The sequence below is a fragment of the Gopherus flavomarginatus genome, chromosome 5, assembly GCF_025201925.1.
Source record: "Gopherus flavomarginatus isolate rGopFla2 chromosome 5, rGopFla2.mat.asm, whole genome shotgun sequence".
NCBI classification, from domain to species: domain Eukaryota; kingdom Metazoa; phylum Chordata; order Testudines; family Testudinidae; genus Gopherus; species Gopherus flavomarginatus.
In genome coordinates this window covers 67,493,530-67,515,324 of record NC_066621.1, presented here as the reverse complement: position 1 = coordinate 67,515,324, position 21,795 = coordinate 67,493,530, and the positions used below count along the sequence as shown (strand labels likewise).

At 41.9% G+C, this 21,795-nt stretch overlaps 1 protein-coding gene across 9 annotated transcripts in view; it reads right to left on the bottom strand.

Annotated features, from left to right (window-relative positions):
- IMMP1L (inner mitochondrial membrane peptidase subunit 1) overlaps positions 1–21,795 on the bottom strand; it is a 94,155-nt gene that overhangs the window by 18,201 nt on the left and 54,159 nt on the right. For 3 of the 9 annotated variants that reach the window (XR_007774653.1, XR_007774652.1, XM_050955176.1), the window contains exons 1-4: positions 18,911–19,044; positions 18,105–18,193; positions 16,682–16,808; positions 15,182–15,301 (exon numbers count right to left, since the gene is read on the bottom strand). Coding sequence is in view for 7 of the 9 variants with exons in the window: in XM_050955176.1 (XP_050811133.1) it covers positions 15,182–15,301; positions 16,682–16,808; positions 18,105–18,193; positions 18,911–19,015 (441 nt within the window). In the remaining 2 variants the exon portion in view is untranslated. Of the gene's footprint in view, positions 1–1,616; positions 1,704–11,942; positions 12,305–15,181; positions 15,302–16,681; positions 16,809–18,104; positions 18,194–18,910; positions 19,047–19,213; positions 19,363–21,795 lie in introns of those variants that run through there. The other 6 variants (XM_050955173.1, XM_050955177.1, XM_050955175.1 and 3 more) reach the window with 6 other exon arrangements.

Genomic DNA, 21,795 nt, shown 5'->3' with positions numbered 1-21,795 from the left:
ACTGAAGATTTACTGAGTGACTGAACATTATTGCAGATATGAATTATTTGAAATATTATATTTTAGATACAGAACAGCAGCCATTTTGACTTAAATTCATATGTATTTTTGAATATTTTATTCAGTTCATTTGACAGAGTGGTTTTACTGCAATAGCTGCTTATGAATAAAATATACCATTCCTAACTCACGATAAAATGGGTATTTATTTGAACACACTTCTGTGACCCTGATCTGTTTTATTATAATAAGGAACAGTGACAATGGTGCAACAATAGTATCTTTTTATTTTAGAAATTAGTTGTGGTTAAATACTTACTCGTATTGTGAATTAATTTCCCAAAATGTGAGTCATCTGTTTAGGCAGAAGAACTAAGATTGTAAGTCTTGACCTATCTTTAGATTTTAATAGTAAAATTCCATGTTATATCATATGACCTTCAAAGGAAAATGTTAAATCATGGAGGCCCAGATCCTCAGTGAGAGTTAGGCACCTAAAGTCCTTGAGGATCTGGACCAGAGTGCACTTTGATTTATTGGTACATCTCACTGCTTATGCATAATGTCCAGCAAGGATTTCAGTTGCAGCATTTTTCTATATTAAAGGTGAAGCCTGGAAAGTTATTACAGTAAATTATGTCAAGATAATTAATTTACTATTTACTATAAACTTTGTTTTGTCCATTGTTGATTTTAATAAATTCCATGTAGCATGCACTAATAAACTATATAAAGATCTAGAACTGTCAGCAATCTAAAAATCCCTTACTGATCAACCTTAATTTATCCCCGCTGAAAGCTAATGGGGTTGTACAGGTGTCATTGAAGGCATAATCTGAAGACAGGTGTAGCTGAAGGAACACTTCGGCCTGAAAAACCTCAATTGCTGGGTAAAAGTGAACAATATGGAAATAATCCAGCTCGACTGCTAGAGTCCTGGGTGGATTTGGGAGGAGGTAGGAAATTAGAAAAAACAAAAACAAACAAAACCAAGACCCATCTTTTTACTTGTAAACTGTGCACATTTCTAGAGGAAATAAGTGAGACATAATGATTATGAAGACCCACAATGCCATTTTTACAAAGTCAACTTTTCAGACAGAACAGCATTTTAAAGTTAGGATCCTTAACTGCTCCAGAATCATTTTTCTGTAATCTTTTCCACAAGTGGCTTGAATGGACCAAATTTTAAATCAAACACTGACAATGGACCTATAAAGTTTTTTATGAGCAAACATTTGTATACTACAAGCCCACGTTCATTTGTTTTATTATTACATGTCCCTTTGTATGAGCAAACTGGATTCACATACAACTGCCCCCCCTCTTTTTTTCCCCCAGGCAAATACCTATTTGCATATTCCAATCATGTTTTGCTTGTATGGGGAAAAACTTGCTGGTGCAATTTTGGAGGCAAACTTTTAAAAAATTGGCCAACCTCTCTTTTTTACTTGGTATTTATGTGCAGAAAAGTGATAGCTCTACATATTGGAAGGAAGTTGCACAAACTTAGAGCTGTCTCAATTGGATTCTTGTTGAGATGGAAGTCAGACCAGAATATGGGAGTCTTTAAAATATTGAAAAGCATATTAATAAGTCTTTTTATAACTTTTTTGGCTCATTTGCTAAGTTCAGAAAGTCTTCGAACATTCCACTACTGTTACGATTGCTTTGTAGTCAAGATCATTGTGGAATTCCCATCTCTGAAATATATAAGGCAGTCAGATAGAGGTCAGGAGATGCTTTCTTTCAACATCACTCTTCAGAGGTCAAGATATAAATCAGATTCCGACAATGGTAAATAATGCCCCAATCCTACAAACTTATGCATGTGCTTAACTTCACTATCATGAGAACCATGAGTAGCCTCACTTGAATTAATGAGATTACTTATGGCAGCAATATTAAAAACATGCATAAATGTTTGCAGGTTTGGGACCTACATACAGTTAGATCCAGGGTGGAGAGATTTAAACCACTTGATTTTTTTTAAAATGTTTAAATAAAGTTGAGGTTTTGAATAAATAAATTTGAAAATTTGCCCTACTGCAACCTTACATTAACATTTATTATGAACTAATTTTACTTTTATTTTTTTTTAAGATGCACATAGGGTTTCAGATAGGATTGTACTTGGGGCATTTAGCACATTCAGCCAAGTCTACTTTCTATTTGCAGAGTTCTAGGTCAATAAGAACTAGCACAGGTATGTCTACCCAAACTGGAAATTACACCTCCAGCTCCACTATAAACATACCTTAGTTTCCACAGGGCAGTCATGAGCCTTGTGGGAAAAAAACATAGTAAAATATTGTGACAGTGAAGGTCCAGACACCCCAGGGGGAGAACAGGAAGTCTGAACACCAAAGAATAAGCAATTGAAGCAACTGCTTGTATACAATCCTACTCTATATAAAAATATGCCAACTAAGGTATTTCACGAAAGTTTGTAATGTTCTGAACTTGGTGGTAATTAATATCCTGAGGAACCTTTTTGTCCAGCTATAAGATTTTTTTCTCATTAGAGAAAGTCGTACTTAGCACTCAAGCCTGATAATTGTTAATCTGCATCTGAAGGTGAGCTGAAGAATACAGCTTTCTCCTCAGAAGGATAATCTTTTTGGGGTCCTTATCCCTGGCCATTGACTTAGAGGATCAGGCTGCTAGTGAAGGTGACTGTGAAAAGAAATATTCAAATCTTTTAGGGAGAACTTGGTATTTTTAGTCTGCTCTTTTAGATGTTGCTGAGGTCAATGTGGAGGGTCTGCCACAAATCTTTAGCAGGTTCGAGGATACGCTCATTTATTGGCACGGGAAAGCAGCCATGACAGACTGGATGAAAAATGTCGAATAATTTATAGAACCCTTTCTTGACTGACTTCAAGGGATACGTCTGTCATTCTTTTAAGCAGGTCGTGAAAGGCCTTGAAAATCAGTGTGTGTGGAGATACAATAACCACTTCACTGGGGTTGGGGGGAAGGATGTAGCCAAAGTGATGGTCTGATTCTCTCATTCCTCCACAAGAGCCTCCTCCTCAGAATGAGGAACCTACTCAAGTTCTTAGACAAGTCCTTGGTTACATGGCTGCACTGTCTTAGGAGATGATCGATTCCTAGATCTGGATCTAGATTAAGAAGTATCCAGAGATGTTGAGTGTTCCACCCTGACTAGTAAGGCCAAAACTGCATCCCATAATGGGCAGGTACATGATGCCATAAAGGTGGAAATCAAGATGCTTGAAACCTCTTAGAAGCATGGGATCAATCACGAGAGGGGCTCCTTCTTAATCCCTTTCAGGAACAAGGCTGAGACAACAAAGAGAAAATCTAGGAGAAGCATTTCTACTGTTATGAAATGATGATGCAGACAAGCAGATTTTCCTCCATGAATGATGCAGCTCTCTGAGGAGTTGCAACAGGCAAGGAAATCCAGACTCCAATGTCTCAGAAACAGAGGGTGGTACTGCAGATGATAGTCACAGCAAGATTTTCATAATCTGTATCATTGGTTCCAGTATTGGAAGGGACACAGAGCAAGTAGAAGCTGGAGAAGCATCCAAGAGTGGAGGCTCCAGATCCAGCGTAACCACAGAAGTTGGTCCACAGTGTCCAGAGCACCCACAGAAGTGGTCCAGAGCATCCACAGAAGTTGTAAAAGCAATCTGTGTTACCAAAGTAGCATGTCAGTCACAGTGGATTGTTGATGTGATACCAAAGGAAAGAGCAGGATTCCAGTTTCTGAAGTGACATGGTGCCGATACAGTTTGGAAGGAGCTGGCTTGGAAACTTAGAATGATGAGACAGACTTTTTCTTGCCTAGTACCAGGGATGGTGACCACTGTCAAGCAACATCAGAAAATCCCTGTTACTTCCTACCTCAGGCAGTAGGAACCACTGACTGACTTGAGGAGGATGGAAGGGAAGGCTATGCATGCTTTTGAGAAGCAAGAGGTCTCTTAGAGGCAGACGACCTCCTAGCTCCTAGAATAGGTTTCAAAACAGTAGACTATTCTGAGGAAGAACTTCAGAGTTTAAAACACTCCTCTCATTGACTTCTCCATTAAAAACACTTAAGCAGGCATCACAAGTTGAGCTGAGCAGAAACATTTTTCTCATCCTGCAAGCATTGAGATTTTGAAACATTTTCCCATCCTGAATCAGGACAAAAAGTCAAAACCTCAAAAAAATTTGCAAACCAAAAATCTGAAAAAAACATTCAGCCTGGGTCAAATGTGTTTTGTTTCAGTAATTTCAAAACTTTTTTACTCACTTCCCTATAAAATAACTTAAATTTCTGAACAAAACACGGACCATTTCATTTTGAAAATGTCAAAGCAGGTTGTTTTGTCAATTTTTAAACCTTTTTCAAAAACATTTTTAAACAGGAAATTCATCGAAACCATCCCTTTCCTGTGAAAAGTTTCTGTGTTGATAAAATGGCCTTTTCCTATGAAAAAATGTTTTACTGAAAAATTTCCTCTAGCTCTAGCCACAATCTGTGTACATCCATCACTCACAGACATACCTGATTCACAAGCAGGGCAGATTTTAAAGCCCAGAGATAGAGACTTAGCCATGACCTGCACCATCAATACAAAGAGGGTCAAGAAAAAATACATTTTAATTTTTTTTTCCAAATGGGCATGAAGTAAAACATCGTACTAAAAAGCAGCAACACAGAGTATCTAAAAACTCTGTCCCAATACTATCTAAGGGTATGTCTACACTATGAAATTAGGTCGAATTTATAGAAGTCTTTTTTTAGAAATTGTTTTTATACAGTCGATCATGTGTGTCCCCACACAAAATGCTCTAAGTGCATTAAGTCGGCGGACTGCGTCCACAGTACTGAGGCTAGTGTTGACTTCTGGAGCGTTGCACAGTGGGTAGCTATCCCACAGTTCCCGCAGTCTCCGCTGCCCATTGGAATTCTGGGTTGAGATCCCAATGCCTGATGGGGCAAAAACAGTGTCGCGGGTGGTTCTGGGTACATGTCGTCAGGCCCCTCCCTCCCTCCCTCCCTCCGTGAAAGCAATGGCAGACAAATCATTTCGCGCCTTTTTTCCTGGGTTACCTGAGCAGACGCCATAACATGGCAGGCATGAAGCCCGCTCAGCTCACCGTCACCCTATGTCACCTGGGTGCTGGCAGATGTGGGACTGCATTGCTACACAGCAGCAGCTCACTGCCTTTTGGCAGTAGATGGTGCATTACGATTGGTAGTCATTGTCGTCGTACTCCTGGGTGCTCTCTTAGCCGACCTCAGTGACATCAGTCAGGGGCGCTTGGGCAGACATGGGAGTGATTCAGCCAGGTCATTCCCATCTTCTGCTGAGCACCCAGGAGATGATGATGGCTAGCAATCGTACTGCACCATCTTCTGGCGAGCAGCCAGATGATGATGGCTCGCAATTGTAATGCAGCATCTGCTGCCAGCCTAAGATGTAAAAGATAGATGGAGTGGATCATAACAAGACATTGACCTGGCAATGTGCACATCATGCTAATGAGCTCTGCATGGTCACCTGTGCTGATCAGCTCGCCAGGCTGTTTGAACAGGAAATGAGATTCAAAAGTTCACAGGCATTTTCTTGTCTACCTGGCCAGTGCATTTGAGTTGAAAGCACTGTCCAGAGCGGTCACAATGGAGCACTCTGGGATAGCTCTTGGAGGCCAATACCATCGAATTGCGTCCACACTACCCCAAATTCGACCAGCAAGGCCGATTTCAGCGCTAATCCCCTCGTCAGAGGTGGAGTAAAGAAACTGATTTAAAGAGCCCTTTAAGTCAAAAAAAGGGCTTCGTCGTGTGGACAGGTCCAGGCGCTGCTAAATTCAACCTAAAATTGTAGTGTAGACCAGGCCTGAGATACTAATGGGGGAGCAGACATGCCACAGTGTAGCTCCACTAGAGTGACCAGATGTCCCGATTTTATAGGGACAGTCCCGATATTTGAGGCTTTGTCTTCTATGGGTGCCTATTACCCCCCAGCCTGTCCTGATTTTTCACACTTGCCATATGGTCACCCTAAGCTCCATCTTGCTGCAACACATAGTGACGACTAGGGCTGCTCTGCCTTTTATGCACTTGGGAAGGGTGCATGAGAGCATGCACGGGGCATGCTCAGCTGCGAAATACACTGCTGGCTAAAAGATTCCAGGCTTGCATTCATGGGGCATATACATCTAAAATGGACAAGTTCTCAAAGAAGAACTAGTGATTTGAGGTTCTTCAATTATTGAGTGCCCAATTTGGGGCACTTTAAAGGGGCCGATTGCTAGACAGTGCTGAGAACTCACTCTCTGAAACTGCTCAATGTACCAACTTGAGCACTCAAACAATGATCCTAAAATCACTAATAGTGTCTTTTGAAATTTTAGGTCTCAGCAACTACTATAATTGTTTACATTAACATTAAATTATTCTCAGTGTTCATATTAAAAGTGCTCACTGCATTTGATACAGACTATGTTTGAGACTTAACAGCTCTGAATAAGACCACTTATCATATGTGTAAACATAATAAGGCACATTATCTTCAGAATTATGTTAGCTCTGGAGTTAGCTACAGGATGAAAGGCCCATGTCATCTCCGCAATGAACCTCACTTCAGCACAAAGTAAACATATTTCCCCCACATCAGCTAGAGTTACAGCATTAGCAGTGTTTTGTGATTGATTATCAGTGGAGTGTTGCTGAGAAATGGATTTGTATCTCAGCTTTTTATCACTATAACTTGCAAAAAGCAAGTTCCTTATTTACAGACCTTAGCTGTATTAAATGATATTATTAGGTACTACTTCTGTTTAAGTGACACAAGGGCTTAGCATATTGGTGGGTTATGATGTACAAGCTGTTTTACTCTGATGATTTCCCTTTCACTTTTTCAGTTTGTAAATAAGAGCTGCAGTAACAGAACATATGGTACAAAAGAAATTAAAGCAAGGTAAATGGCACTAAAGTAAAGGCAAAAACAACAATAGGATATTCAGGATTTGAATTATAATCCTGGATTACGTATTAGAGTTTTACAAAAAGGAATTAGAAAACTTAAATCATGATATGCTAGTGTTTTGTTATAACTTTAATAAAAAGTATCCTAAATTTTAATTGTTAACAAGCCATTTTCTTACTAACTCCCAAGATTTTGATTTTGTAATTTAACGGAACTGAATAAATTATAAGATTTATTTTATTAAGTGTTTAAATATCAGATGAGTCACCTCAAATAAGCTCCATTTTTATACTTTACAAGTCAAACCACATTTTCTTACGATAAAGTAGCAAACAATCTTTACAAGAAAGTGTTTACTGAAATCATCTACTATAATGAAGTACATTTATTTCTCTATGTATTTGTTAACACTTCCCTTAACCAATAAATGAAAGACAGTTACCAAACTATAGTACAGACCCATTGACGTGCGACCTGTTGACATGCGGTAGCGCCATGCCTCCCAGTGCTACCTATTTAACACGCGTATTAACGAGTCTCGCGGTATAGGAACTTGCTATGTAGCGTTACAGATTTGCTCACTAACTCACTGACATAAAAATCAACAGGAAGTGTGGAGCAGAAACGTGCTGAACATCTTTACTGCTGACAGGGGCAGGGAGAAGGGGCAGCAACATTAAAGCGCTGTCACGGCAAAGGACCCTGCAGCGCTTTAAGGTCCCTGATCCTTTCCCCCTCCCCCCCTACTGCTGACAGGTGGGGGGGGGGCAAAAGGAGCAGCTGCCCGGGGGCTGGCAATTTAAAAGGGCCCAGGACTCCGGACGCCACTACCGCAGCAGCGGCGTCTGGAGCCCCGAGCCCTTGAAATTGCCATGAGAACTCCTGGTGGCATGAACCAGGCAGTCTGGAAAGTCTGGCCGGGGAATGCTGACCCCTAGCCGCCCTCGCACCGTAACAGTAAGCATCTTGAGTTACTTTCATCCCTGTGTAGTAACAGTAATGTTTTTATTAGGTTATACAATTGAATTTATATTCTTGCAAAGCGCTGTTAACAGATAGGCCTGCACTATTTGGGATGCTGTGAATACGTATGTAATCCTACATAATTATACATGTATATATAGATATCTTAAGATTTCAGCATGGCCCCCTTAACCCGCAATCCATTAATATGCAGTTGGACGGCTTGACTCCTGACATCCACATGTAAATAGGTCTGTACTGTATTATTCATATTACATCCCACTGATAAGGAAAACTGCATGTTCCTAATTTCTCTAAGAGCTTATGCTTCCTTTTTAAGAGTTCTCTGAATACAGGAAATTGTTTCTTTTTTAATGCAAATAGGCAGAGGTTTATGCACCTGATTTAACCTATCCCTTGAAGCAAGTATGCCATTAAGACCCTGGTGTAAGAAAGCTCTTAAACACACACACTAGAGGGTATGGCTACACTTGACATTTCAAAGCGCTGCTGTGGCAGCGCGGCGGGAGTGCTGCCGCGGCAGAGCTTTGAAGTGTGAGTGTGGTCGGAGCACCAGCGCTGGGAGAGAGCTCTCCCAGGGGTGCACGTAAACCACATCCCTTACGGGTGTAGCTTGCAGCGCTGGGAGCCGCGCTCCCAGCGCTGCGGCACTGATTACACTGAGGCTTTACAGCACTGTATCTTGCAGCGCTCAGGGGGGTGTTTCACACCCGAGTGCGAAAGTTGTAGCGCTGTAAAGTGCCAGTGTAGCCATGGCCTTAACTTTAAACAGATGCTGAAGCCCCACTGACACAGCTTTCAGCGACAGGGCTGTGTCGCTAAAAGGCGCACAATGTAGCTGCTGTTTGTCAGCAATCCTGCCTACAAAAAGCCTTCATCCCCAACAAGCGGCGTTGGTGTTGTCGGCAGGAGCAACTGCACCTCCTGGATAAGGAGCTGCTCATGAGAAGGGTCCCTGAAGAGGGACGGGAAAGGGGGGTGGAAGGGTGGGAGGGCACAGAACTGGATGGAGTATCCCCTTCCTATCGTGTGGAGCACCCATCGGTCGGAGGTGATACGGGACTATGCATGGTAGAAAGGGGATAGTTGGGATGAGAATGTAGGCAGGGTGAATCCATTGTCAGGTGTGGTACACCGTCCTTGACGGACTTCAAAAGGCCAGCGTGGCCCCTGAAGATGGCTTGGGTTGTCCTGAGCCCTAGCCAGAGGGTTGGTGCGGCCTTCTCCTGCCATTTCAATTTCTCCTTCCAGACCCGTCTTGGCAGTTCCTCTGACCAAACCGCTGCTGGCGCTGTAGGTTGAAGTGTCTCCACTGTGTTGAAGGAGCACAGAGGCCCAGGGACCTGAAGATGGCTCTGGAATCTTTAAGATTGTTTAGCCTTTTGTCCATCTTCTCTGAGAAGAGAGTCTCACCCTCAAAGGGCAGGTCTTGGATGGTCTGCTGTACCTCATAGGGGAGGCCAGAAACCTGGAGCCATGAACCCCTTCTCATGGCCACTCCAGCAGCCAAAACCGGTTGCCGCATCTGCCCCGTCAAGTGCCGCCACAAGGGACGCTTTGGAGATCAGTCTCCCTTCCTCAACCAAAGGTGAAAATTCAGAGCGGCAGTCTGAGGGGAGCAACTCTGTAAATTTAGCCATCGCAGAGCAGGCATTGTAGGAGTATCTGCTGACAACGGCCCGCTGGTTGGATATTCGGAGTTGCAGCCCCCCATGGAGTAAACCTTTCGCCTGAAAAGGTCTAATTTTTGGCGTCCCTATTCTTGGGCAAAGGGCCTTGAAATCCTTGCCTCTCCCACTGGTTAGCGGCATCCACCACCAAGGAATCAGGCTGAGAGTGGAAATAGAGGAGTTCGTAGCCCTTGGAGGGCACAAAGTACCGATGCTCACTGCACTTGGCCATAGGTGGCAGTGAGGCCAGGGTCTGACAAAGGGTATTAGTCATTTCCATTATTTTCTTAATCAGCAGTAAGGCAATATGGGCAGGGCTAGGCAGTGACTCATCTGGTGAGGAGAAGGAGGAGATCAACCAGGGGAGGTGATTGTTCCCTAATGTTCTCACCTGAGGGAGCTCTTCACCCTGTGGGAACTGCAGTAAGCTGGCCTGCTCCCGGTGCTGTGACAGGCACAGGTGTCGATGCCGGTGCTGGGCCCCACACCAGTGCCAGTGCCTGGTGGAGCATGTGCGCTGGGGTTCCTGTCGGCCCCATTGCGGCCAGTGCCAATGGCGGAGGTGGTGTCAGTGTCCAGGGTGCGTCATGTGCCATAGCCACGATGGGGGCCACCAATTCCTCTGGTGCCGAAGTGGTCGATGTCAGTGCTGCAGTTGGTGCCGGTGTTAATGACCAAGGCACTGACTCCAGTGCCAATCATAGTGAAATGAACATCGCAGATGCCACTGATCCTGCACCCGAGCGGAACCCCTGTCTGTGACCCCAGGCTTGATGGAAAGCCTACGAAGTCCAAAAGGGCCACTGCAGTGGATTTTGCCATTGAGGGGCCCACTGCATTGGGAGGGACTGCCTAGGGTGCCATGAGGAAGATCTTCTGCTCCTGCTATAGTTGGAGCAGTATGAATCCGCCTCCGAGTAGGAGAACCAGAGTGGCGCTGCTTCTCTCAAGGTAGAGTGTCGAGAAGCAAAGAACCGACTGCGCTTTCTGGATGGCGGTGCTGAAGTAGAAGGGTGCCACGGTGATGGGGATCAGTGTGCCATCATCGCCAGCTTTCCCTTTGATTGCACAGGGTGCCAGAATGGAACCTGCGGTGTCAAGACACTCTCCTGTCTTGGTGGCAAGAATGGTGCCATGAGCCTCATTAGGTCCTGCGCCGCCTCAAAAGTCTCTGGGGTGGACGGGAACAGTAGGATGCTCCCATGGGTGTGGTGAACGAGACAGGCACCACCTGACTGAGGTGCCACTGGTGGCTGGTCCCTGGATCTTGCCGAGGGAGATCAGCCTCTCTCCAACCTCTTTATCTTCTACGCCAGTGACTGAGACCAGTGCTGAAGGCTGGAATGTCCCAAGAGCTCCATGACGGTGCTGAGCTTCCTTGCCAGCATCTTTCCTGGCGCTGGATCCTTCAAAGACAGCGCCAGAGTGCTTCGTGCCAAAGACAACATGCTGGGAGCAGGATCCCTGGCACCTGGATCAGCTGCCTCCATAAGGAGAATTTTGACACGCTGCTCCCTCTACTGAATAGTTCTCGGTTGGAATTCCCGACAGATCTTGCAGCAGTCTTTCTGGTGACCCTCACCCAGGCACCATAAGTAGGAGGTGTGGGGGTCACTTTTTGGCATGCGCTTCGCGCAAATCTGGCAAGTCTTCAAGTCCGGGGATCACAGCATGCCCCAGTAACAAATGTGAGGGGGAATGTGGGGGAACCACCCATATCTGAAACTTATAGAGAACCAAACTATACTAACTACTGGAAACTATGTACAGGATATAAAACACTTCTAATCCACTTGCCGAAGCAAGAGAAGAGCAAGGAGAAGTTCCACCTACTGTCACTGGCAGTAAGAAGGAACTGAGGGGGTGCAGAGTTGCCAGGGCTTTATAATGGGCGCTATGAAGGCACGACTCCAGGGAATGTCTAGGCCGACCCTATAGTTGCTGCTAGGGGAAAAATCTTCCGGCTACTGTGCACATGTGCGTGCACACATCTGATTGGAATTGACATGAACAAGCACTCAAAGGAGAATACATATACCCACATTCTTAAACATTTTTTAATGTTGAGGTGTATTCTGGTGTCAAAGTCAGCCAGCTCACAAACATATTTGTTACTGGTATAGTTTCAGAAAGAAATGCCCCTGTAAATCTTTTTTCTTTCATAATAAAAGGCAAAAAGTGCAGACTTGGATAGTTCACCCTTTAAAAATGGTTTTAAAAATCATTTTACTAAAACATTCTAATATCAGTAAACTAAATGGAATTTTTTTAATACAAGAATAAAGCTGAGTGTTTTAGAGCATGTAGAATCAGGAAATCTAGAAGCCAGGAGTCCTACAGCAATATTAAAGATTTTATTTGATCCTGTATTGAATTTGAGACTGAGGGCAACATTCAGTGACAGTGTGCTTCAGACAGTATTGCAATTATATCAAGAATGTCATGTCAAATATAGCATTATGACTTCAGTGCAATGATCAAGCAGGAGAAATTACATTGTGAGGGGGGAAACTCTTATTCAAATACAAATATAACATAGAAAAATGCTCGCTAAGCAAATTACCATGTCTAAAATTCTATTGTAAATTCTCAGTGAGAAACTTTTCTAATGTTAAATAAATCACTGTTTACACATGATGATGAGTAGACTTTTAGAGTACTGGAGCAAATGGCTCTAATGTTCACACAAATACACTGAAAAGCAAAAATAAAAATTCAGTTACGTCTGGAAATAGATGATGAATACGAATTATTCTACACAGAAATAAATGTTTCTACTTACACTATATAACATCTTTTTGCAGTTGTAAAGCCTATTTGATACTTTGAGTCTCTGAACATATCCCAGAATGCCACGATTCTGTGACATCAAATATCATCTGTTACAGTGAGACTTCTAGCAGTTGATATCATAATGCTGTCATTCTGGAATGTCTTCAGAGAACCAAGTAGTAGAAACAGGGAGCAAAGGATTTCATCGTGCGGCAATTCAATGCATATTTGTGGACTTTCACTCAGTTTTCATTTTAACTTTCCAGTTCATCTTTAAGATCTGTAGCTGGCTGGTTATACTGTTTGCTCTCTCTCTCATTTGTAAAAATTTAAAATTAGCTACATATTTAATAAGGATTAATATGTCATGACCCAATTTCACTGCACTGTAAGAGTTGATATTCTTTACAACTATGCATTTGTCCAAATATCTGAAATTTTGTGAACAGTCTAAAAAGCTAAAAAGTAACTTCTAAATCTTAAATTCAATAATTTAAGAAAATGCCTGGGAAAAGAGAAAAGGCCATTACTATGAAAAAAACAGTGATTTTAAACCAGCATTCATAACACCACAAGTACTCTGGTGGATGGGAAGGGGAGGTGTAGGAGCCTGGCAATTCATAATATGGACATGGCTTGAGAATTTTGCAAACAAGGATGATTTTTTTTTGTTTTAGTCAATTTGATTTATGATACATTTTTGATGGAACTTGTATTAAAGAAGGTAAAATACTCTTTGCAAGGCGTGAACATGCCAAAGGGGAAATGAACAAGGAAGGAAAATAGACTACTTCAAACTATAGATTCAGTCTTCTGATGGGGTGCCATCTTGTGATCAGCAGCTATCTTCCTCTCTTTTCTTCTCTCCATTTATCATAACCTTAGTCCCAGATTTGGACCTTAGCGTCCAAAATATGGGGGTTAGCATGAAAACCTCCAAGCTTAGTTACCAGCTTGGACCTGGTACCTGCTGCCACCACCCAAAAAATTAGAGTGTTTTGGGGCACTCTGGTCCCCCTGTAAAACCTTCCCTGGGGACCCCAAGACCCAAATCCCTTGAGTCTCACAATAAAGGGAAATAATCCTTTTTCCCTTCCCCCCTCCAGGTGCTCCTGGAGAGATACACCGACACAAGCTCTGTGAAACTACACAGAGTGACTTTCCCTCTCTGTTCCCAATCCTGGAAACAAAAAGTACTTTCCTATTTCCCCAGAGGGAATGCAAGATCAGGCTAGCAAATCCAACACACACAGATCTCCCCCCTTGATTTCTTCCTCCCACCAATTCCCTGGTGAGTACAGACTCAATTTCCCTGAAGTAAAGAAAAACTCCAACAGGTCTTAAAAGAAAGCTTTATATAAAAAGAAAGAAAAATACATACAAATATTCTCTCTGTATTAAGATGATACAACACAGGGTCAATTGCTTAAAAGAATATTGAATAAACAGCCTTATTCAAAAAGAATACAAATCAAAGCCCTCCAGCACTTATATTCATGCAAATACCAAAGAAAAGAAACCATAGAACTTACTATCTGATCTCTTTGTCCTTACACTTAGAAACAGAAAATTAGAAAGTAGAACTACTTCTCCAAAGCTCAGAGAAAGCAGGCAGACGACAAAAGACAAAAGACTCAGACACAAACTTCCCTCCACCCAAAGTTGAAAAATCCGGTTTCCTGATTGGTCCTCTGGTCAGGTGCTTCAGGTGAAAGAGACATTAACCCTTAGCTATCTGTTTATGACACCATTTCTCAAAGAAGCACTGTTTTTAAAGTGATAGCAATAACTAATAATAAAGGATCCCATTCCCTCCTCCCCATTTACACACAGAAGTGAATTCAAGAACAAATTTAGGGAGAGTAGTAGAACTAGATTTTAGAACACACTTTGGTTTTAGGTCCCAGGTATAGTGGTACTGATGAGCACAGAGATCACAAGCTTAGAATCTGTAAAATATGCCAACAGAAACTTCCAGCTGATGCAAGTTGAACATAACTCCTACAGAAATGGATAGGAAAATATTTCTTGTTGGCTCAGAGTCAGCAGCTTCCTAGAAGCAACTGAAGTCTCAACTGTGATAAAGATGCTACACAGATTCTACTGGTAACTATCATATCTAGCCACTAGTTGGTGGAAACCAGAATCAGAGAAAGGGAGAGGGGAAGGTACTAATTTGCTCAATCCTTAGTATTTCTTGCTTCGCAAGTCACTCAGTGTGTCATGATTCCCCCCAACAAACAGGCTTTCAAATAGTTCAGCCAAAAAGAAGGTTAAGTGTTGCAAAGCCTGCTCCCATAAAAGGAGAAAAAGTAGTACATTTTAATAAGAATAAAAACATCATCACATTGGACTATTTATTACAAATTATTAAAATACTGTAAGGTTATGTTAAAATTTTCCTGTGAAATGAATTTGGCAGTTTAACAAAAACAACATATATTCAACATGATTAATATTGTTTGCTCATTAAAGAGTTTATGACTGAATGCACTGATTGTATATTCAATCATAGCCTAATACAACATACATACAATACATACCACATACGCGCATAGCCTAACACAACCAACTGAGAGGTACCAAAGTACAGTATACTTACCAGGACAAATTTTAAAAGATAGAATATATTAATGTATAACATGTAACATAAAAAGGTATTAGGTAAACTATTAACTACTTTTGAGATCTATCTTCATTGGAAGTTGAGTTTACTAATCATCTCACAGGATCAGGCCCTTAAGTCTCAGAAAACATTGTTCACTATAATTTATGGGATAAAGGAGAATGGTGTCTTACCTGTGAATTTTCTTTATAAACCTTCCACGTCAATGAGTGTTCCTGTCTCCATAGCAACTGAAGGCAGACCAAATCTTTGCTCTGAGCCCAGGCTTTGGACTGCCCTCCAAGAAGAATATTCTAGAATGATAGTATTTTTCAGCTATGGACACTAATGAGATATAAGTTTTAAAGTGCTATTTAACTCAAACGATTTACAGCAGAGCCTTGCAATGAAGTTTAAGGATTTCCTAGGAGAACATGCTAGTTGGGAAATGGTGTGAGAAGGGGGAATATTTCTTGCCCTTCTGGTTCCCATTGCTGCCTCAGATAGAAGGTTAAGATGAAGTGCTTCTTCAGAAAACTAAACGGAAAAAAAATTAATAGTTTTGCAGCAAAACTCCTCGAAGCCAATGAGAAACCGGTTTAAAATTTAGTCTAAGTTATTTTCAAAATACTGAGAAAATACTGCTATAGAAGGGAGTCCTTGAGTCTACCATCTGTACATTTGGAGGCAGAAATTTCTGGAAAGTTCTTCCACAAAGGCAGTTCCAAGCAAAGAACAGAGTAAATATCTGGTCTGCCTCCAGTTGCTATAGATATGGAGGACCATCACTCGAATTATGCTAGAATGCTCAGGAACAGTGTTCCAGCCCTTTCTGGAGGAGCTGGAATAACATTCCGGTCATGGCCGGCTCTAGCCGTTTCGCTGCCGCAAGCACGGCGGCACGCCACGAGGGGCACTCTGCTGCTTGTCAGTGCTGCAGCTCCGGTGGACCTCCAGCAGGTGTCCCTGCAGAGGGTCCTCTGGTCCCGCGGCTCCGGTGGACCTCCCGCAGGCATGCCTGCGGATGCTCCACCGGAGCCGCGGGACCAACAGACCCTCCACAGCTGCGGAAGGTCCACCAGAGCAGGCTGTCGCCCTCCCGGCAACCAGCAGAGCGCCCCTCGCAGCATGCCGCCCCAAGCACGCGCTTGGCGCGCTGTGGCCTGGAGCCGGCCCTGATTCCAGTACTTCTGACTCTGCTCCTCACTCCAGAAGGAGAAAGAAACAGCCACCTCTCCTTCTGAAGTGGGCCTGGAAGTGGAAGAGATAGATGAGGAAGAGACAACATCTCCTTCATGCTGCCTCCTCCAACTCTTCCACTTCTGGACCCACTCTGGAAAGAGAAGTGGCAGGTCAGTAACTTGCAGCTGAGAGCCAGGTTGAGGGAGTCCCCCTCGGTTCCCCCTGGTTACTGAGCAACCATCTTTCCTTCCACAGCAGGGAGCTGGGCCTGGCAATTCCAGCACTTCATTTTTTTAGGACTCAAGCACTATGGAAAATGCCCATTGTGAAGACTGTCTGACATACAGTGAATAAGAATGCACATTAAGAATAAAATTTGATAAGAAAGGTCAGCTACACATCATCAAGAATTATCAATATTTAAATATGAAGTAGCAGCTTCTACTTTAATAATGTTGACTGCATATTAAGTAATTCTTGATATGATTTACAAAATAGAAAGTTATACTTACATAACTGTGACTCTTACGGAAATCTGAAGGACTGCTTATACAGACTTTGTCTCCTTCCAAGCCAATTACTCTTTTACAGATATTTGATTTTGGGTCATTTGGGCTTTTTGCAATTACAATATCACCTCTGGGGGAACAAATTGTAAAGAAATGTTAGTACTGAAGTCTTTAGATGACTATATATACCAACTAATAATTAATATTCATTTAATTGAAAAAATATGTATTTCTTGTTAAGAACCACTGCCTATAATCTCCATTTTTCCATGACAATTCAGCTAAAAGGACCAAATTATTCTATATATGTTTTAAAAAGCACATTGGAAGAGATTGAATGTATAGTACTTGAATAACAAAAATACAGCTGATCATCATCTGACAAAGCCCTGAACATGTAAAAGCCATTTACATCAGTGTGTTTGCTGCCTACTATACATAGATCATCCTCCAGTTTCTTGTATACACAGCATTCTTCAAATCCTCTACAAAACTTCTTCTTTCAGGAAACCTTCCAATGTCTATTTCTAAGAGTCTGTTATCCCCTACACTACTTCTGTTTACCCGATCATCCCTAAGTTAGAATCATAGAATCACAGAACATCAGCGTTGGAAGGGACCTCAAGAGGTCATCTAGTCCAACCCCCTGCTCAAAGCAGGACCAATTCCCAACTAAATCATCCCAGCCAGGGCTTTGTTAAGCCTGACCTTTAAAACCTCTAAGGAAGGAGATTCCACCATCTCCCTAGGTAACCCATTCCAGTGCTTCACCACCCTCCTAGTGAAAAAGTTTTTCCTAATATCCAACCTAAACCTCCCGCACTGCAACTTGAGACCATTACTTCTTGTTCTGCATGCATCAGATTGTAAACCATAATATTCAGGGCAAGGGCCTTGTTTTTTATGTGGCTAACAACCACTATATACGCATGCAGAGCTCCATAAAATAATAAGTACCATAATATAATAAATGGTACTTTCGTCATTTCTGGTGAGAAGCTCTCCCTTAACTTCATGCCTGGAAACAACAATACCAGTAGCTCAACATACAGGACAAGATAAACGAAAAATAGGAAGTCTTATTCAGTGTGATAGTCGTGTGAGAAACATGGCTGGAAGGACACAAGGGATTTTCAGTCTTTTGGCCAAAATTCCAGAAGTGACATGCACTACCTCCCAGGAGAACTCTGAGTGAAGTAATCTTGTATTGTGAGACTAAATGCAAAACTTTTAATCAGTCTTCCCTTCTAGAGATAAAGTGAAATGAGACTGGCACTTACAACAACAAATTAAAAGAAGATGAATACAGGAAAAAAGACGAGAGAATTAGTTGCTATAGGAAATACATTGGAAAGGCAATGGAGAGATATTCATTATCATGACAATCTTTAGAAAACTAAACATTAATCTAAACAAAGCAACATACTTCTGAATGCAATAAAAATGGCGGCTAAGATTCTCCGAAAAGACAATGTCAGAATTTTGAATTGTTGGTTCCATTGAAGGTCCAGAACACTGTAAATTAAAAAAAAAATTACTATTTGCAAATATTTTAACTTGCATAATACTTAAGAGATTCAAGTACTTGCAAACAAGTCACCCAAAAGCTATAATTTGGGGAAAATTATAGACTAGTTCTTCAGGTGTGGCCAAGGAGTACGAGACACATTTGAAAAGGGAGTGTATAAAGGTTCCTTTTGAGCTCCCACAACTGAAGTGTTATGGAAATATCAGTACATTGTGCATCAGTCTACTCTGATCTCCAAAAAGACTGCTCTATACTGCACCAGCTGCCAACAATCTCAAAAGGCCATTACCAACAATTTCTGGGATGCCAGGTTTACTAGGTTTAGTGCTAGTAGAGCTAAGAGCAGGATTGGGAAAAAATGCTTTTTTAAAGAGCTATTTGTGGTCCCAACTTTCTTCAAGGTGCTCAATGCCTTTAACTGTCATTGGCTTCAGTGGAACCTGAGGAGCTAAGTACTTTGCAATATTAGGCCTGTAATGAGAAGATACAATTTTCAAGAGGCCAACTCCTGCAGCCAGGAAGTGGCTGTTCAGTTAATCCAAAACAAAAACCAAACAAACAAAACTGGACACTAACAGACTTAGAATTTGTATCTGCAGAAATGAAGCTTAATGTTAAAATGCTGATACTACTAAAACTTTTCACTATTATAATAAAGTTCTGATTAAACCCATTATCCTTAATAGCATGAAAATATAAATTACCACAACAATTCCTCCAAGGTACTCAAAGGCACAGTGTGCTATGCAGCCATATTGAATGGTATACCCCAGAAGTCGAAAGGTTTTTCCCATGACATCTCGAAGCATAGCACAGTGTTACTGTTGTGCAGCTGGCCCTAAAGTATATTAATAAAAGGTCCATAATTAGTCAACAAGCTTTTTAAAAAAAACATGCTGTATTTGCTCAATGTGTTCTATTTTTAAAAAGGAAGCCATAAGTAATATTTCCAAATTAATGAGAAGACAAAGAGCAAGTTATTAGAAATAATGGAAATATTAACTCACTGCGATGAACAGCACTTGTGGTTTCGAATAGTGTACTGTTTGAACTATAATTCCAACAGTGTGTGGATAATACACAGCTCTATGACTATTTCACTTGATGAAGGAAGTGAAGTTGACTGATATGCCCAGCACATAACTGAAATGGTCTGGATGAGAACCAGTGGACAGCTGGAATAAGGGAAAGCTGGTTAGGCACAGGGAAATAATAGCTGAAAATGGCAGAGAATTTCTGCTCCCTGGGCTGCGGCTTTTGTTACACAATTTTGCAGCTAGGGTTTCTTGCTAAATGTCCAGATATCACTGGTTAAAAGCATACTTTCTATCTGTACTTAACTGGAAGGTTGTGATCATTCTGTTTAGATGTGGAACTTGGCACCGTTATTTTTTGCCTTTCTCGCCTGGATACTGGACTTCAGCAAAGCACTTCATTAGGGGGTACACCTGAAAGCCACTTGTAAACTTCAGCTGGTGCAGAAGTGGCAGCCCACAGGAAACATATTACACCTGACCCAAGAGGCTTCCATGGTGCAATTCAAGGTATTGGTTCTGATCTAAAAAGCCTCAGTGATTTGAGTTCTGCATAAGCTAAAGACCAGCTCTCTCTTCACATACTACTCCAGCTAAAAGATTTGAGAATACAGTATTTCTTGTTTTATGTCGGGGGTAGAATGGACTCACTGCTGAAGACTGCAGAGAAGCACATAGAAGGGGCAGTTTCAGCTATCATTTTTCTGGAAAGGAATATTTTTTTTGTTCTCCTCTGTCCATGTTCTGAAGCTCTACTGAGACCTGGAAGTAAGATGGTGCCTCAGCAGAGATGAACCAGCTTCTTTCAGTGAGAACTGGAGAAGTCTGCAAGTCAGGAGAGGAGGTAGTGGTACTGGGCATAAAATCTCTCCTTCTGGATTGGCTGTCACTTAGATTACCAGCAGATGAGGACTCACCCAGTCATCCATACAGGTGGCATCCACCACATAGAACGAATTTAGGAGATAAGAGAGAACCAATGTATCAGAGAGGGGATATATCAGGGGTCTCAAACATGCGGTTCGCAGAGTTATTTCTTGCAGTCCGCCATAGGCACTGACTCCACCGGCAGCCAACGTGCCACAGCCCCGCTCCTCCGCCTACCTCCCAGTGCTTCCTGCCACCAAACAGCTGTTTGGCAGCGCTTAGGACTTTCAAGGAGCGAGGGAGGAGAAGCGGGGATATGGCATGCTCAGGGGAGGAGGCAGAGAAGAGGCAGGGAGTTGGGGAAGGAGTTGGAATAGGAGCAGGGAGAGGGTGGAGTTGAGGCAGGGCCGGGATTTGGGGAAGGAGTTGGAATGGAGATGGAGAAGGGGTGGGGCCTCATGGACTAGACAAGCAGTCTGAGGTATGAAGTTCAGCATGTATGATTCTTTGCTATGAGTAGTTGTGAAGAATGTTTGTTAAAAGTGGCAACATATTTTGTATGAATAGTTACTTTAAAGAGTTCCTGTCATTATAGCTATGTTGATAGACTGTTAGTGTAGATCAGTGTTTCCCAAACTGTGTTCTGCAGAACGCTGGTGTTCCGCACCATGTGAATAGGTGTTCCATGAAAGAATCGTAATTTTTAAAAAGGGTCTTTAATTTTTTTTTTTTTTTTCAAATTTGGCATACTTGAAGCGTAGTTTACAACTCTCTTTGAATGACTATAATTTAACATAAAACTCTTTTTCCGGTTAATGATAGATTTCGTATTGAATATCATAGCTTAAAGAGAATGTGGCACACAAGCATGTTGACGTCTACCCCTTTTGGGCACGTTTCAGTTAGTGACATCATACCTCTTCTGCTCGAGGCTGCGAGAACTGCAGTGGAATGCACACACCATTCTCTTTACGCCATGATGAATATAACATATTCACTCAACATGCTCAAATCTGTGGGTCTTTATCGTGTGTGCGATAAGCACAACTAAACTAGCTTCACTAGAAACAATATAAATATTTGTGACAAAGAAAATTTGACAAAAATATTGTTACTAAACCAAATCACCATGGATTTGTGGGTAAAAGAAGGAACTTTGAAACAAAAAGCAAGTTCTTGTAGTACTCCAACTGTGGCCAAAATAAACGAGCAAAATATTGTGACACTTCAAAGTGAGGATGAACAGTCAGTCTTTTGCTGCCGAAAAAATCTGTTAGTACTAGTGAGTTATCCAAGGTGAAAGAACGAATTTCCACCAAAATATATCAAAAAACAAGAAGAAGCAGGTGTTAAAAGACCGAAACGAAAGTATGATGAAAGCTATTTGTCTTTCGGTTTTACAAGGGTTGGAAAGAAAGATGTTCCTGATGCGCAGTGCATCATGTACAACAAAATACTAGCAAACAGTTCATTGGCTCCTCCTAAACTTCACAGGCATTTGGAAACCAAGCATGCTGAATACAAAGACAAAGATAAAAGTTTTTTCAAGAGGCAGCGTGACTCACTTGGAAATTGTAAACTTTCGATAATTAAAATTGCTAAAACAGGCAACAAAAGTGCAACAGAAACACCTTATCGAGTAAGTTACCATATAGCACTTGCCTGAGAGGCTCACACTATTGGAGAAA